Source organism: Pleurodeles waltl, chromosome 3_1 (genome assembly GCF_031143425.1).
Source record: "Pleurodeles waltl isolate 20211129_DDA chromosome 3_1, aPleWal1.hap1.20221129, whole genome shotgun sequence".
In the NCBI taxonomy this organism is placed as follows: Eukaryota; Metazoa; Chordata; class Amphibia; order Caudata; family Salamandridae; genus Pleurodeles; species Pleurodeles waltl.
In genome coordinates, this window is record NC_090440.1 from 741,056,455 (window position 1) to 741,074,697 (window position 18,243).

Here is an 18,243-nt window from a genome sequence, read left to right on the forward strand (position 1 = left end):
AAGCCAGGTGTTTTATAACCTGTGTCCAGTACTGGGTTAAAGCTGGACATGCCCACAAAATGTGTATAAAGGATGCCCTCATCTCTGCAGTGATAGCATGCCGCTTCTTGTGTGTTAAAATATATATTAATCCTTTCTGGGTATAAATGTGCTCTGTGTAGGATATAGAAATTGATGAGCCTGAATCTGGCATCTCTGGAAGCTCTGGGTATTCTCTCCAAAATGCCCTCCCAATCAGTCTTTGATATAGAGGCACCTAAGTCTGTCCCCACTTGGTCTGTAACCCATCTATGGGCCAGAGAGTCTCCGTTTGTAAATGTCGGTAGAGACAAGTAGTCGCTTTCACTGTCCCTGTTGGCTTGTAGAACATAACAAAAGCATGCAGGGGTGTGCGGTTCCCTATCCCTCATTCCCCAGTGTCTACGTATGATTGTCAGTTTTGTCCCATGGTTACAAAATTGGCCTCCTGGAAGATTAAATTCTGCACTGAATGCCTCGAAGGGAGCCAGAATCCCATCTCGGAATAAGTCACCCAGTTTAGTTATGCCTACTGCAGTCCAAGTCATGCCAATTCCTTTTCCCTCTCAGTAGCGGCAGGCCCTAGAAGGGGAGTTCCGGGGAGTATGGAAATTGAATATCCAATTATTATTTTTTTCTTTCTTTTTTTCCTTCCTCATAACTGTTCGCCAGCATTTCTGCATGGTCTTGAAGGCCTGTAGGCACACTCCGGTAAGGGCCTCGGCTCTCAGGATCAATCCAAATAGCGCACGTTGCGTTGCTGTTGCCGCCTACTTGTCATCCATCTGGCAAGCCACTACAATTGCGCTGCCAAATAATATAATTCGAAGTCTGGAGCCACCAGACCTCCCTGCTGTGCCGGAGCATAGCATATGCCGCCGCCTCCTGCCCCACATAAATGCCGTGCTAAGTGAGATTAGTTCTTTAAAGTAATTATTTCTGAATAGATATAGGAATCTCAGTAGTGCCACCATTTTCAAGAGCAAAAATAACAAATGATGGACGTAATGCTGAATAATGCAAACATTCACCCCCAGTCACAAGGATCTGGGTTTAATCCATTGTTCTCTGCTCACCACACCACCCAAATTTGGACCCAGCTGTATGCAAATCAGTCTTAACCCTATTTCCCATGGGAACAGTCCAGCCCGAACTGCCAAGCCAGGTCCTCCCTGGACCAGAAACAAGCATCCTAGGACCACTTTCAGGGTATCACCCTTCATCAACTAGGCTAGCTTGAATACAGTGGCGGAGTGAGCAGGGGACCCATGTCTGTGCATACCGTTCCCACTTGGGGTGACAAATGCAAACAGAAAAGATGATGGACGGAATGCTGAACAATGCAAACATTCACCCCCAGTCACAAAGATCTGGGTTTAGTCCATAGTTATTATTTTTTTTTGTTCACCACACCACCCCAGTTTGGACCCAGCCACATGCAAATCAGTCTTGACCCTGTCCCCCGAACTGCCAAGCCAGACCGGAAACAAGCATCGTAGGACCAGCTGGATTGTTCCCATGGGGAACAGGGTCAAGACTGATTTGCATATGGCTGGGTCCAAACTAGAACGGCATGGGTAGCAAAAAAACAATGGATTTAGGCCTTGATCTATGTACTGGGGAAGAGTGTTTGACATTGTTCAGCATTCCGTCCATCACTTGTTCTTTTTGCATTTGTCGCCCCAAATGGGAAGGGTATTCCCAGACGTGGGTCTCGTGCTCCCCATGCCACTGGAGTCAAACTAGCCTGGCTGATGAAGGGTGATACCATGTAACTGGTTCTAGGATGCTTGTTTCCCGACCAGGAAGGACCTGGCTTGGCAGTTTGGGCAAGACTGTTTCCATGACAAACAGGGTCAAGACTGATTTGCATATGGCTGGGTCCAAACTGGAACGGCATAGGTTACACAAAAATTATGGATTGAGGCCCAGATATCTGTACTGGGGTTGAATGTTTGACATTGGTCAGCTTTCCGTCCATCGCTTGTTCTTTTTACCATTTTCAAGAGAGCAATTTTGCCCATCATTGAGATGGGCGACGTCTGCCAAGAGGCTATAGATGTCTTCAGGTTTCCAAGGCCTAGCGCATAATTACCCTCAAACATATCTCAAGCAGTTTGATATATTTTGACCCTCCGGTATGGTAGGCAATGGGGCTCCACCTCCAAGTCCCTTGGCAAGTCAACTGAGATCCCAGTTTCCTCAACAAGGAATAATTTAGTTTTGGACCAATTTACCACAAGCCCTGAAACCTCTGAAAAGTAGTCTAACAGGGACTGTGCCCCCTGCAGATCCCTCCTGTGTCTCGTAAAAATAGTACCAGATCGTCCGCGTATAATGGAATGCGCTGTACGTCTTCCCCTGCTGTAAGTCCCTCAAAGTAAGTTCCTGACCTGGCCAACACTGCCAGGGGCTCCATGGAGATAGCGAAAAGCTGGGGGCATAGTGGGCGTTCCTGCCTCGTGCCTCGCTCCACCACAAAGCTCTCTGAGCTAGTCTGCCCGGTCCTCACTCTGGCAGTGGGCCTAGTATATAAAAGCTTCGTCCAAATCACAAATCCCTGTCCGAGTCCCATATGAGTCATGACCTCTTAGAGATAGTCCCACTCGAGGCTGTCAAACGCCTTTTCGATATCTATAGATAAAATAGCAGCAGATGTCCGGTCAGATGAGGTATCGGCAAGTGTAGCCATAAGACATCTAATGTTAACGTAGTGCTGTGTTTGGGAATAAAACCTGTTTGATCAGGGTGAATTAGCGTGGTCAGAAAGGGAAGGAGTCTGGAGGCTAAAATGCCACTCAGGATCTTGTAATCGACATTCAGCATGGAAAGTGATTGATATGCTCCCTCTTCCGAAGCCTCTTCACCTGGTTTAAGCAACGGGATGATCACTGCCCTCTGCTCGTAGGTGGCAGAATAACCAAGTGTATATGCCTTAGTAAACATCTTCACAAGTCTTGGGGCCAGCTCTTTTGAGTAAGTACTAGAAAATTCAATCAGTACCCACCACTTCGATATGAATTACCACAAAGCACAGAAAAATATTTAATCGGACATGCAGCTCATGCATCACCGGAAAAAAAAGGAATAGTCCCTCTCTAGGGGATGAAGAGTGCCCCAGTTATCCCAGAGCCCTCAGTGTTCCTGCCATTCCATCATTGCCTTTGCCAGCATGCACACAGGCGAGTCCAGCAAGGGGGTGAGACCGATCTAGCTCGGTAAAATCACCCCCCAAAACTACCCTACTCATTAATACATGAGGTAATCGTGTTGTCAGTAGGTCGAAGAAGAGTGACTGGTGGATATTGGGGCTATATATGTTGATCAGTGAGATGTCCTGTCCATCTAGCCCACCCATCACTGCCACCTATCTCCCCTTTGGATCTACCTCTGTGTGCTCTAGCGAGAAAGGCAGGCTCGCCCTGATCCATATCAGTACTCCCAGCGCATAAGCAGAGAATGTTGTGTAATGTAATTGCCCTCGCCATAGTCTCTGCAATCCACACCCTCTTTGGCAGTCATGTGCGTTTCTTGCATAATGCTATATCCACTCCACGCCTCTGCACGTATGTGAAAACCTTATATCGCTTACCTAATGTATGTATGCCCCTGAGTTTCCTGGAGATAATCTTATAACTTTGTGCTGAATGAGGGGTATGTAATTTTGATCGGGAAGTAGACGTTCGCCCCATCACTCCATAGGTGTTTACGCGCTACTCCCCACATCAGCCCAGCATGTATTGTCGACCTTTTTCACCACAGTGGTGAATCCCAACATTCCCCAACTAAATCTGAGTAATTAACAACCCAACTCCTATTCCTCAGGGCAGGAAGAAACATTCTCCCCCATCCAGACGTCAGATTAATCGACAGTTGTACTTCAGTATAAAACTTTCAGGGAGGTAATCAGCAATAGTCGGCCCTCAAGCAGCCTAGCCCCCACCTGGCTTCAGACATCATTTTGCTTGCAGTATCCTGTATTCCTCCATCACAGGGACATGTATGAGATATTAGAAAAGTCTGCGCCCAGCTCCTCAGAAGGATGCCTGGATGAATGCATGTCCCACTAACAGGCACTTCATTATCACTCTCATAGATAACTTATCATATATCCGATCATCAGCGGAGTGGTGGGGGTCACCACTGGTAAGCCCTCAAAAGAGAGTAGCAGTGTTCGTTCTCCAAATGTCTTTCCACTGATGGAAGCCACCTCTTCAACCACTTTCAGTCTTTACTGATGTAGCTCTACTGCTGGGGGGGATCCCCTCACCACTGATCTTCCCTCCTCTGGGATCGTGCACAGCGTTTCCTATTACCAATGTGCGGTTCCCCACTAGGGCACGGTCTGGGCTGGCATTCCGCCCAGGACCAAGCCTTCTGTGGAGTGAGGAAGAACTGTACTCCAGTCGGCGGGATTGCTCCAAGTCGGACTGAAAACTGCATAGAATATGCCACTCCCAGGTCTTGTAACTACTTTCTCACCGTGCCAAAGGCCGCCCGTTGGTGTTGTACGTCTTTAGAAAAGTCAGGGAAGATTAGTACTTTATGGTTTTCAGTCATTAGATTGTCGTTCTGGCGGGCTCACTGCAGGGTAAGGTCATGATCCCTAAAGTGTAGTAGTTTTGCCACTATCGCATGTGGCTGCACCTCCAGAGGGGGGGCGCTCTGGTCAGTATCCGATGTGTCCTTTTCAAAGCAAAAAAATGGGGGAAAACCCTCTGGGACTAACTCCTGAACAATCCATGTCTCAGGTAACCCACAAGATCATTCTTCTCTATCTTCTCTGGAAGGCCCAGCACTCGGATGTTATTGCACCAGGCTCTATTTATAGCGTCTTCTGCTCAAGCCTCCAGCACTTTCAGTAGCTGTTCCACATCGATTTTCCTATTAGTGGCCTCAGTTGCCAACGGGGACGTCTGCGAATGTTTCCTTTCTGTTGCGGTCACCTGTTCGCCAGGTGCCCATGATCATTGCGTAGAAGCCCCAGGTCTGTGCTTATAGCTTCTATCTTCTGTTCCAAAGCTTCTCAAGAGGCCGCAATTGCCTGCAGCATTTCTTGAAGCGTGGGAGTGGGGTACATGTTCCCCAAATCCGGGTGGTCATCCTGCGTTTCCATTTCGGACCTCTGGGATCTACTCATCGGGTCTCCCGCTGTTGTCTCGTTTTTTACTAGCTTTCCCCACAGCTGTGGGGTTTTGAGAGTCACGTTGTGCTAGAAATGAAGTGAGCTTCTGCTCCCTGTGGGTGTCCCCCCACAACCCCCCCCCCCCCCCACATTCACATTAATGGCCCTACCGCTGCAGCGTGGCTGCTTCGTCTTGTTTGACGAATGTCCTTTCCTGTCCTTGTGGGTTTGCATGTTCTTCTATCTTTATCCACAAGTCTGTGACCCCAGATATCACAGACTCTCTTTAACTGGAGGTTCCACACATGCCTTGTTTCACTCTGAGGGTTGTAGGGTGATTCCCCAGGCACTCATCAGTCAGGATTCCAGAGCTGACTCGTCGTTCCCGCCTTCTCCCCCCAGTGGTCCCCAGGGCCCAGTGGCTAGCAGGGCCACTCTGCGCCCCCCCCCCCCCCCCCTCTTCACTCCTCTCCCTCTCGCATCGCTAGTGTCTCTTTCTGGTTCGGGTGGGGGTGAGGAGCCACCTCTCACATAGTTTGGTGCCTCTACCCCAACAGCCTACAGGGCCCCGTGTTTTCTTTCAGTCTATGGTGGGGCTCCCAGCTTCCTTTGCTGCAAAATCTCCTTGTGATTTATCTTCGGGGGAGGGGGATGAGGGTGGCAGGCAGCCCTGTGTAGGCAGTGCTCAGTGAGGCCGGGGTTGGCGCTGCTCCGCACCCGCCTCCTGCCTGCACTCCAATTCACAAGAGCCTGTCTCTCTTTCTTCACAGGCTCCCGCCGCCAAGGCTGCCGCTTGCTCCTCACCTCTGTTCCGGTGATTGGGGTCTTTGGTGCTGCCAACACCTCTCCCTGCGAGTCACCGGCTCCTGGCTCACTTCGCAGTGCTCGCTAGCGACTACCTGCCTCTCCTTACATCTGACTGGGAGAAGGCGGCTGCCATCGATGAGGCCCTCGCGGTGTTCTGGGCTGTCAGCAGGCTGCTTCACCTGGCCCCGCGTCTGTCCTCCCCTCGTCGGTTTGTCTCCTCCTGGGGGTCTCAAAGGATTTATACGGTGGATGAGGTCCCCATGGAGGACCTTACGGCTGCAGGAAGGGTCGGGTGAGGGCCGGCTCTTCGGAGCTTCCAGGTTCCCCTACTTAATTCATTGGCCACCCCCCTGAACACCCCCCCCCCAAATCTATGGTATATCTTCTGCAGGATTCTCAAGTATTTGACGCAACCAACAGGTCATCAATATACTGTACTAAGACTGAATGATAGGGCATTTTGAGGGACTCCAAGTTATTTTTCAGAATCTGATTCAAGTTTCGTATTCCCTTGAGGAGTACGACGCCATGTACAAATATGAATGCCCAATTTAAATGCAAAATGGGACTAGAGAAAAAGGCTTGGCACAAATTAATGTTTGTGAACCATTCTGCTTCACACAGGATCTGAAATGAAATCACTGCAGGATTCGGTACCACAGGACAACATGGAAAGACAATTTTCTCAAATCCTGAACTATGCTTTATTTTCCATTGGGCTCCTGCAGCCCTAGAATAGGGCAATTACAAGGGCTTCCCAAAATTTCCTTCAAAACACCTTGCTCGGTCACTCTCATTCAAGGTTGTTATACCAGCAACTATGTTGGGTGTCATGTTCTAAGAAGGTATCCTTGGATACACAACACTTGGCTTCACTGTTATTTTGACTGGCTCAACTCCTTTTATGAGACCTATATACTTTCCTGAAAAATCCCATACCTAAGGAAGAACTATCTCCTGCAATTTTTCGGGCAATCCATTACATGTCATACCTGGATACAGTGAGACAAGTGGGTACAGTTCTACAATTTCACAAGGGACATCTTCTTCCTCATTTGTTTGTGTTTCTATTCCTTTAGGTGTAATGCTTAGTAAACAGTTTAGTTTACACAACAGGTCCCGTCCTAACACATTTACTGGACTTGAATCGCAAACCACAAATTAATGCTTATCTTCAATAGAACCTATTTTTACTGGGACATGTTCTGTAACAGGATTTGTCAACTACTTATTTGCTACTCCTATGAACTTAGTTCTCCTTCCTGATAGGGGCAAGTATGGCATTTCTGCTGTTCTGACAGTGGAATGTGTAGCTCCAGTGTTGACCGCAAGTGGCCTGTCATGTCCCTTAACACTGGCATTTGCATAGGGGCCTCTATGACCTACCTTTAAGGATGCAGCTAGCATGCAGTCCTCATCAGAACTATCACTTTGAACGGTTTATAAGAATTCCTCATCTCTCAAATCATTTAGGGGAAATTGTGAAGCTATTTGGTTCATGTTCGCATTTGCCAGTTGATTCTGATTTGCATTTACTATCACATTATGTTTTGCTGAGGAAGAAATCGCCTGCTGCTGTGTCACCGGGGCTTGAGGTATCTGTATCTATTGTACTGGGGACATATGCACATTCGGAATTTGGGGTCTTTGGACTCTCTGAATGTGAACCTTATTGTTACCTTGAGTCTGAGCAACTCCAGCATTCTATACCCAAAATATTCACATTTCTGCCGCCAATGACCAAAATTTCTACTAGTATGAGAAGGACTTGTTTTCTTCAATGACTGAACATCAGCTAAATTTCCACTCGGATCTACATGAACACTACGACCTCTACCTCGAAACTGGACCACATTGATAACCCATTGTTGTACACCTTGCATTCCACTTGTATTCACCATCATCGGTGGGCTCCGACTTCCTCTGTTTGCAGCCTTCGGTTGCATCGCCATCGACTTTTCCCTCAACGTTTTCTGCTTCAGTTGAGTTTCATACCTACAGTACCTGGCATACTACAGGATCTCATCAATGGAATTGTTTTGCCAACACATTAAATGCTGCTGTATCATTGCACTAACATCTGACTTTAATCCTTGCACAAAACCTTACACAAAATGACCCATATCTTTCGGCTCTATATTCTCTGTACCACTGCGCTTGCAGCACACTGATAATATGCATGAATAGACTCTTTTGTCTCCTGTGCAGTACTGTCCATTTTCTGCCAATCAATATCTTTTGGGGACACTACGTTTTTCAGGAATTCAATTACCATATAATACTTTTTTCATCACCAAATCAGATGGCCCATCTGTTACTGGATCTCTTGAGGGTGCACACTCTAGCCATTAAACATTTATTTTCCGTTCAGTCCACAAGTCAACTGGAACCACAATGTCAAAAAACATATTAAAATCTTCCCACAGACATTTTGAAAGTTTCACAAATCTCTCTGTCTGCTTGTACCACTCCACTGACTTCTGTCTCAATCTTGGGTAATCATTAGTGAATGACAGTATATCACTCCTACTCCAAGGTAGATGCACATAACCTCCACCTGGTATTTCTCTCACAGGCGTCATTTTCACATTGTCCTCAGCTTGATTGTCTTGAGCCTGAGACAAATTCTGCATTAATTTCTTCTGATCGCTTTTCTATGCCCATCTGCCTTCGCGTTTATCTAATGCTCCCCATGTTTGAATGTATGTAATTGATTCTTAAAGGTGCATTCCCAATCTGGGTGATCTAATGGTAAGAATATCTTTGGTAGCGAACTCTAATATGTAACTTCACTTTAAGGGTTTAGATTTCTCCAAGTCTACTTCGTATTTTTCCAGTCAATTCTGTTAACTTCTCATAAGTCTGTCCTGCATGTTGGGTTACATCCCTACACATGAAGAGCAATTCATCTTCTGTGTATGTTTCCAATTGCTCCATATCTGCATTCCCATAATTAATTCATTTAATTCTAATTTCTACCTGGGCACATACTCTGTTCTGTCTCTCTGGTTGTTCTTCAGATCTAACATTACCATTTGTTGCACCTGTTGTACCATGCGGGCTCAGATTATTTAACCAATGCGTTAACTGTTGAGCTGGAAGATCTTGAAAACAGATATTTCTCAGAAGCACATCTTGTGGGGCACTGCAGTGTGCGGTCGTAATCTGATCTGATGAGGGTATGTAAGGAAGTGAGATTCCCTGAGGAAACCTTGCATCAAGACCTGGTCCCGTCTGATTTAACATCTAGTTACGTTGTGCAATTCGTGGTCGAAGATGGACCAAAAAATCTGATCTCTGAATTGTTTGAATGAACTGTTCCGTGCATACTAATTGGTGATATCCCAGCAGATGCAGCTGGTGTTTCAGGAACTGCTGAAACATTCATTGAATGGACATTACTTCCAGGGTACCCTGAAGCATACAAGGGAACAACTGGACCTATAGTCACACAAACTGTTAATGCATCGGGTCCCCTCACATTTGTCTGCCTGCCTCAGCTGAATAATACAGTGGGGTTAGATTTATCAGAAGCTGATTTATGAACTCCTCTTCTGAATGTCTACCATATGTAACTGGTTTTTTTTTTAACCCTCATCTTCTGCTGTCTGCACTGCATTTGCTGTCTGTTTCTTTTGAGTCTTAGGTTTTGTACTCCCTTCGCCATCTTCTGCAATAACTGGAATGATTATCACTCCATCTCATATGTCGGCTCTCCATATTTTTTGTTTGGCATCCCATCTAGCTTCCCCTAATGTCTTATCTGCATTTTATTCCTGAATTTTGTTGTTGCTTTCTGTCTTGTAATAAGTCCCCAAATAGCAAGGATTTCAAACTGTATGGGTCTTGGAGGAGGCTTTAATTCGCACATTACTCTTCTCAAATTGGCTAACACCTTCCATAACCAAGAAAAACTAATGAATCCTCTTTCTCAGTTATTTTACACCATTGTTCAAGCCATACACATGCTGAAACTCCTCCTATTTCAGACACTTCATAAGCTGGGGATCCCTCGGATGCACCCTTTCTAACTGGAATGAAAAACGTCTCCCCTTAACGCACTTCTTAATGCCTTGAATGCTTTCATTTTTGCTCAAATTCGATTAACCACCAAGATTTATGATCAAATCGGGAAGTAAACTTCATTTCCACAATCCTTTTCATAAGCTGTTCTCAACCAGTAGCAACACTGTACTGTCAACCTATAACCGCGCAGCTTCACACCAACCGACCTATACCAGTGTGACACAGAATAACGTCACAGTCACTTCTCTCAGCAGCAGCAATCGCTTCGCAATTGTCTTTTACACAATCACTCACACCTAATGCAAAATCTTGAGAGCAAAAACCAACAACCTGTATGCACACTACAGGTAGGAATTCAAACACTTCGAAAACTGTACATCCTACACTTCTGACTATGGCTTTCTCAATTACACAACAAGTGAAACTTGACCAGCAAGTTTGCACTCCTGGTTCATATATATCCTCCATGTGCACTCAGGATTCACTAAGTGTGAACCAACAATTCACACTCCCTCAAGTAAAACTAGTGGCACAGTCAGCAACTTCTCATGACCAGTACCTCAGAGCAGACAATAAATTACCCAAATGTCTTCTACACTTGTGTGTTATCCCGGGAGCTTGTGCTACAACGGACCTGTTAACAGCAACAACAACCGCTGACATTTTTTAGCGCAATGCACCACACTTGTTTAGAGTACAACAACTCCACAAAACACTTCACAACACTTCAAGCCAAAACGCATTGCAGCACAAAACCCTGTTTATACACATGCAACATGTCATTTGTAGTCACAACACAGGAACTTCATTGTTGTCTTCAGTGGACCATGGGACGGAATATGGGGTGGGGGTGACCTTAAGCCAATCCCAACTCCTTAAAACTAAACAAAAATATGGTCGCCCCCTCCCCATTTATGGTACAAAACCATCAGTTTGCTACCAGATCTGCTGAAGTATTTTTCATCCTTTGCAGGAATCAAATGCGCAGTGAGGTTGATGGGCCTTTGGACTCAGAAAGATGTTTTCTGAGCCATCAACAATATTCCAACACTACTCCAATAGTGTAGACTCCATGACCAATGCAGCCACAGAAACTCCGATCATTGATAAAGTTAAAAAGATTTCGTACAAAAACAAGCTCAAAGTCATGTAGATGCACAAAATCAAATGATAAAGATACATAATCATGAAGGGTTGCCCAAAGTGACGAAATAGGTTCAGGGGTACTAACGTTAATAAAACAGAGCATTCGAGAAGAATGATACAGAATGTCAATAGAAATATTTATGACACAGAAATCATGCGAAGCTCAGATTTCACAATGATTAGTCAATTCAAATCTAGCAGAGTTAATCCTTGGCTGGGCACAGATCAACCCTACAGCTAACAAAATGTGAGAAACACTTGAGTGGGGAGGAACATGTGTGCAAAATTCAAAAATACAAATACGACAAAAATAATTTGGAAAAAAGAAAAACTCTGGCTACAGGTCACTAACTAAAAAGAAAATCAAGCTTCAGCCTAATGGAGGTTCTAACCTAAAAGGGCATTTCAAGGGGCAGTGGCAAATGGCAGAGAGGAAGATACCTCTCCGAGGGATACAGTATTTAGGGAATCTTCATCAGCAAAGCATCAGGTCATCAAGGCATCTGCAAGCGTCAGGAAAGCAGCCAAGCCAGGACTGGGAGTGCTTCATTTCTTCAGATTGGACTGACTAAAATGTTCATACCTAACAGTATATCAGTTCACAAAAAGCGTTCCGATTTGTCAAAAGGTGTCCGATCATATTATGTTGAAGGGGCATCATCCAATCAAAATTGATCACCAGAATCCAGATTGCAACAGTTTGACATATTCCCCAGTCTGTCATGGGAACATCTCCTTTCATTGTGACTCTAAACAGGTTAGTAACAAATGTATATGATCTTAGGCCATGCTCCTGCACTACAAAGTTCTCGAGGACAAATGGGTATGGTTCTCCTGCAGTTAAACAATAATCTTTTTACAAATGGAACTTTGCTTGTCATGGAAAATCTGAAATAAGACTGCAGATTATGCAAAAATGATTCAGCACTTTTGCATGACTGCAGAATGCAAGCTCTGTAGGCCACAGTTACGCTAACACAAGACAAATACTTAAGTGTATTTTATATTACTTTTTAGTAAATCACATATAATATGCAAACTTAAATTCATCATTAATAATATTTCATCTGTATAAGTAAAACATATCATTTAAATGGAAAAGCTTTGTTATTGCATTAAGTATAACAGAAAACTGCATATTTCTTAATTGCACATATTTATATGCATTAATCTTTCACTAAGCACAATAAATCGAATGTTTGTTTCTAAGTGGGCTATTAGTTTAGAGAGTAAATTACATTTTAACCTTCTTGCATGTGATTTAACTAAAAAGGCACCTATGTAAAACTTTGAAATACAAATGAATTGCACATTAAGTATGTGTGTCAGTTCAGCTTTCTACGTTAGTTTTTCCACTGTTCACGTTTATAAAATAAATGTCACAGTTTAATGATTTTAGTGACACGAGGGACAGTGCTAAAATGTACGCTCTGTCAAGGATTTCAGAAATTCATCCAGAGGGGCAAATAACTTTTAAGGTTTAAAGTCCTAGACCATTTGTTTTCGTACAAAATGTATTCATAGTCTCTGGTGTCAAGTATGCTGCATCTTCATTTCCTGCAATTAAAAACTTACAAATAATATTTTTTACCTTTTTAGAAATCCCTGCCTGCCTTCTTCAAAGATTTCCACATCTCCCATCAAGAGATTCTTTTAACATTTTGAATTCCTTATCAATACATTACTTAGGACCCTGCACCATGAGTGGTGCAGCAAAATAGTGTATTGCCATATAATACAGAATGATGTATGGATTCACAAATGAGCATCTATTGCATTACAGGTAAAGAAAATAGTGCAGAAAAACACATTGATTTGCCATAAAGGCTCTTATACAGAACACTAATCCCTATTTAAGCATTTAAATCTTGCCAAATTCTATGTGTCAAACTCATAAAGAGCACTGACAGAATTCTAAGGGAGAAGAGAAAGTCTCAAGTAAATTTACCGTCTGGTGGGGGAACCTTCAAAACTATGGGTTTTTATACACATTTTATGCATAAGCAAATAGCAAAACTGCAGTTTCAGCATGATCATGGTTAGCTCTCATTGGGCAAATCAAAAGCAATATTGTAATAGTTAAAAGTCTTAGTGCTAGCTCATTTCATAAGGTAAAAGACATTTTCTGTTTACCTTCTTAGCGACTGTAAACTGCAGGCATAAAATACAGTACAAAACATTCTCAAAGACTCATACAGTTATGTTATTCTGTGGGCCGACATCGAAACTTCCAGCGGAAATCGTTCAAAATGATACATAGAGAACACACTGCAAAGTTTTAATTCACAGTACCCGCTTCAGGCCTTGACCTAACTGTAATGTACTTGACCCGGAAACGGGTCTCAAGTTGTGTGATCCTATGCAAATATTGTATTTTACAGTCACCTTTTTCTTCATTCTCACATATGAGTGCCCCTTCAAATATATGAGTTCAGCATTTCTGCTGTAAAAAAAAAAAAAATCCTTGTTTGTTTGTTTAAATACACTAAACATATTAGCTCTGTGTATAACAAATCTTGCCCCTTAGTTTACTAATAGCTTTGTCATCAGGGCAGGATTGTTTCTCAGTGTATGTTTAAACACTCACTTGTAATAAATATATTACGAAAGCATGATGTGGTAACGCACTGTCATTTCCAGACAGTAAATTTCCAAGAAATGTCCAAAAACACTCCCACTAACTTGCAGCTGTACTGATAAAACTATATAGTGTATTAAGAATCTATGGAAATTGGGTTTCAGAAAACATTTATCATTTGCACATAAACAAGTAAAGTGTTCTGACTTTTTTTTTCATCCTATTAAAATATTTTTTTCATCAAACAAGTACAAAAAAATGGTCTTTCACAGCTACTGAAGTATATTTTGAAAAGAAAAAGTATTTGCATTGTGAGAACGCAAAGTGACTTTTGACATCTGTCTGAGCACTGAGCAAATGTGACAAGAATAAGATTTAAAGGCATCTTAATTGCTAATTCAGTTTCTGTCTGATCAGAACACCTGTCCTTTGTCCACTCGCCAGAATGGGCAAGTAGGTTCTAAAAATAGCTTGAAGTCATAAAAAATAACTCTCCATAGAGAGTGGTCAAGTAGATTTTTCAAGCCCTGTGCTTTCTACAAACATGTGCCATCTATGACTGTGCTCTGTGGAAACTGGGGAAAGAAGATTGGCAGCGAGTTACTGTTTGGGAGGAGGGAACGAGCAGGAGCAAGAAAAGCAGAATACTAAAAACTGCATCCATTTTGATATAATGGATGCAAAAATGTGGTATACCTACCACAATAATAATTTCACTTTTAAACTGTATAATAAAATTGTTCGAAGTGCAACATGATTAGTTAATTGGTTACAACCATATGCATCAGCAAAATACTAATTCACACAAATAAATTGTCACACAAAATTGCATATCCGAAAAAACTTCTAGAGGTGCTTCCTGCACAAACCCTGAATTTATCTTGCAGCAAGCAGATCAGATCCTAATAAGATGCTGTTATTGATGATGTTTGTTAATGCCCATTGTCAATCTTGCGTGCTCAATTCGGAGATAAGGGTGCTGTTATTATCGTACTTATTTTTTTTTTATAATGTTCAGTACTTTGGAATTTTAGTGAAGTAACTGATTTATCGTCTTGGTTTTAGGCCAAAAATGTATTCCCAAATTAATGTGCCAGTGTGGTCTCCCTCTGTTCTATAAATGTGTTTCTACTTTGTTTCAGCTGCAAGCTTTAAGGGGTATTCAGTGCTATCTTATATGTTGCATGATGAATCAAATTTTAGTCTCATTGATTAAAGGAATGGCTTAAGATCCTGTATTTAATTTCTTCATTAAAAACCAAAATTATGTTTCAATACTCCAAGGGATGTAGAGGATGAGATTGTGAAAGTTGTTTCTTGAGAAGGGGTAGTTTGGTGTTTTGTGTTATAATATATTTAAAAAAAAAAAAAAAAAAAAAAAAAAAAATAAGTGCCTTGTTGTTTTTTGACTCTGTGAAACAAATAAAGCTGGCATCTGTAGTTGACCAAGAAAATACAATTTTGCTTAGAAAAATAAATAGGGGTGCTCCGATAATTGTGGAATAATAGCATGGAATTTTGGTCCATGACTGGAGCGGGTGCAATTACTAATATATTCCGTGCAATTAGAATTACTCAAGATCTAACGGTGTGGTCAGGAGGATTGGCCAGTATTGGAACCGATGTCTCCCAATTCGATACCCAAAAATTTAGTTGTAATCCCACAGATCGTACACAATGCTTTTTATTGTTAAACAGATGAGCTAAGGTTTTAAGGATTGAGGTAAACCTATTTGTAATTTGGTGTTTGTCGTAAACCAGAGTGTAGAATTCCTATTGTAAGTCCTCCGATTTGGCAAATATTGGATGAAGTGCATGAGAACATGTGCCATACAGCTCGTAATTATTTTTCTTCTTCTTATTATTATTTTTTTTAAATAATAGTGGAGATAACCATTATGAATGTTGGAACTTCATGTGTAAACCCACTGCTTAATTTTAATTAGGTTTTGGACTTTTGATCTCTGTTTCTATTTCGCAGTGCTTTGAACCTAACTGAATTGACCATTCTGCTTTGGAAATTACGTGTGCAACATTCCCAGTTTTTCAAAAATCTGTAGTGAGATTTTTATACTGGTTTCCTAGAGCATGTTTTAATTGTACAGATGTTTTATTGAGCCAACTGCAATTTTTAAGGTCTGCTGCTTGGAATCATAGCACCTTATCTACCCTGTCACGAGGTCTGATCACGCTTGCTGATTATTAAATATAATTTAAATGTAACCACTGCCATGTTAGGAGCATGAAAAGTGTACAGGAAGATGCAAAGTTGAACACTTAACTTCTTTGCCATTGAAATGTTCCCTTTGGCCACTGGCAGGTAAAACCCATCTTTATAGGTGTCAGTTTGCAGCGTAGGTTCTGTATAGATTTTTTTAGTCCTTGATGTTTTCATTAAATGTAGTGAACATTACTTCCATTTTAAATGTTTCTTTTATTTTTTCTTTTTCTCCCAGGCTGCTGAACTCCGGGCTTATCTAAAATCAAAAGGCGCTGAGATCTCTGAAGAAAATTCTGAAGGAGGACTCCATATTGATTTGGCTCAGATTATTGAGGCTTGTGATGTTTGTCTAAGGGAGGATGATAAAGGTTTGTGTGATGTATAAACTTTAAAATGGCTCCTTTTTTTTTTGTTTACACGAACCAAACACTGGGAGAGATACAGCTTTTTTTTGGTACCTCGAAAGTTACTGGAAAGGGCTGTTATGTCCAACAGCAAGTGCATGTAAGGTACATGTAAGAAACATAAGGATATGGCCTTCACAATAACAGCAAAACTGTCCACAAATGAAGCATTAATCCAAAAAAAGAAGAAATAGAATACTTATGCCTTATGAAGCCAAATGTCAGTATAATTTGGGAAATATTTTCTCCTGTGAACATGAATGCTATTTAGTGGAGAAGGACATTCTGTCACTTGTGGGTGGGGGGGGGAGAGCTGAGTGGGGAAAGGTGGAGCTTTCGGCTGTCATTGATCTCCCCCTATTCAAATACCGTCACTTTCTATTTAAAATATTGTAATATTTAGCACCAAATGTTCTATAAAACAACTGCTTTCAGAGTTTGATGTTGTCATCCGAAGCAACATTTGTATTATCAGATTTCTGCTGTCTGGCCCTAATCCACAGTTGATTTTTCAAAAGGAAGTTGTAAGTGAAGGAGCTTTCTGGCCAGCACTTTAATGCTCCGTTCTAAAACTGACAATGAAGTTTGGGTTGTTTTCTTCATAAATTAGGGAGTTAATATGTTTGCCGTTTAAATGGAATCTCAAAATCACCAATTAATGTGTGACACTTAAGCAGCACCTTTGCCTTTAGTTGTGTTAAATTTAAGTCTATTGTTTCCCGCGACGTGTGTGAAATTATATTACAAAGCAAGACACATGTTCAAACTATGCTTAACGTTCGGACTTTGGGTTGCATATTGAAAAGGCCAGTTGACAAATAACTTGCACAAGAAAAACATGCAATGAAGAGAAAGATTTGATAGGAAGTTTTGAAAAACATTGGTCAGAGACTATACAAGTTAAATCCCATAGTCTATAATGTGTCAAGGTGCTTTGGCATAATGGAAGATCTGGCTTTAGGATATTTGGTATGTTCATGCGGGCGTGGATTAGTTCTTCGAAATTTCTGTGATTCACTGACACATCCCATACCAATACAACTGAACATATATCATGTGATTTTTATAGTTGGCTGCATACAAACTCTTTGCACCTTTCTTCATTTTGCAATTATTAAGTAAATTATAGTGTTTGTTTTAGAGCTGTTAATTAAATAAAGGGAATACTTCATCAAACTTCAATAAGGTTAAATTGATAGGAATTTATGGTTGTCTGTGCAGATGGAGAGCATAGTACACAAAGGATTGTGTTAAAATGTGAAGGACATAACGTGAGGTAAAGTTGATAGTTCATATAAAACCATTTTTTTTGTCTGACTATTTGGCTGATGGACATCTGTTGTGTAATTCTGTTAATTAACAGGAGCTAAACGATTTAAGCCTCTTTGTAATTTGGTGTTTGGTGTAGTGCTCTAATTTTAAGATTATACTAACATATCATGTTTAAGGGTCAGGGAGAGCTTAAAGCAGAGTGTAATATTCCTATTGTAATTCTGGAGAGCACTCCGATTTTGGAGATATTGGATGAAGTGCATGGCAACCTGCGCCATACATAGTGTATCACACATTGATGTACCTAAGTTTGAAGTGTTGCAGTAAGTGTGAGAAAAGACGCAACTGTGCAAGTGAATACCCACCATCACTGTGGATTTCTGGTTTCTGATGACAATCAAAGGGATCCATGAGTGCTGAACTGTCTCTTCTAATGAGGATTAACAAAGAATCTAACCCTAGAAGCATAATTGGGTGGCAATAGAACACTGTATGGAGTGGCAGTGCATTTCCCTGAAGCCAGTGACGAGCCAGTAGCTCAGATGTCTTCAAACTGGGGGGCGGGTGCCAGGCTGTGGACAAAAGCAGCATTATACAGATAACAGGGCTTTGTTTTGAGCAGAAGAATGTTACTGCATTTTTAAAA

General features: G+C 42.0%; 1 protein-coding gene across 2 annotated transcripts in view; it reads left to right on the plus strand.

The window, feature by feature from the left end:
* The window catches only part of EIF3M (eukaryotic translation initiation factor 3 subunit M), a 133,121-nt gene that overhangs the window by 14,058 nt on the left and 100,820 nt on the right, over positions 1-18,243 (plus strand). For both annotated transcript variants that reach the window (XM_069223511.1, XM_069223512.1), the window contains exon 2: positions 16,157-16,289. In XM_069223511.1, coding sequence (XP_069079612.1) covers positions 16,157-16,289 — 133 coding nt within the window. The remainder of the gene's footprint in view (positions 1-16,156; positions 16,290-18,243) is intronic.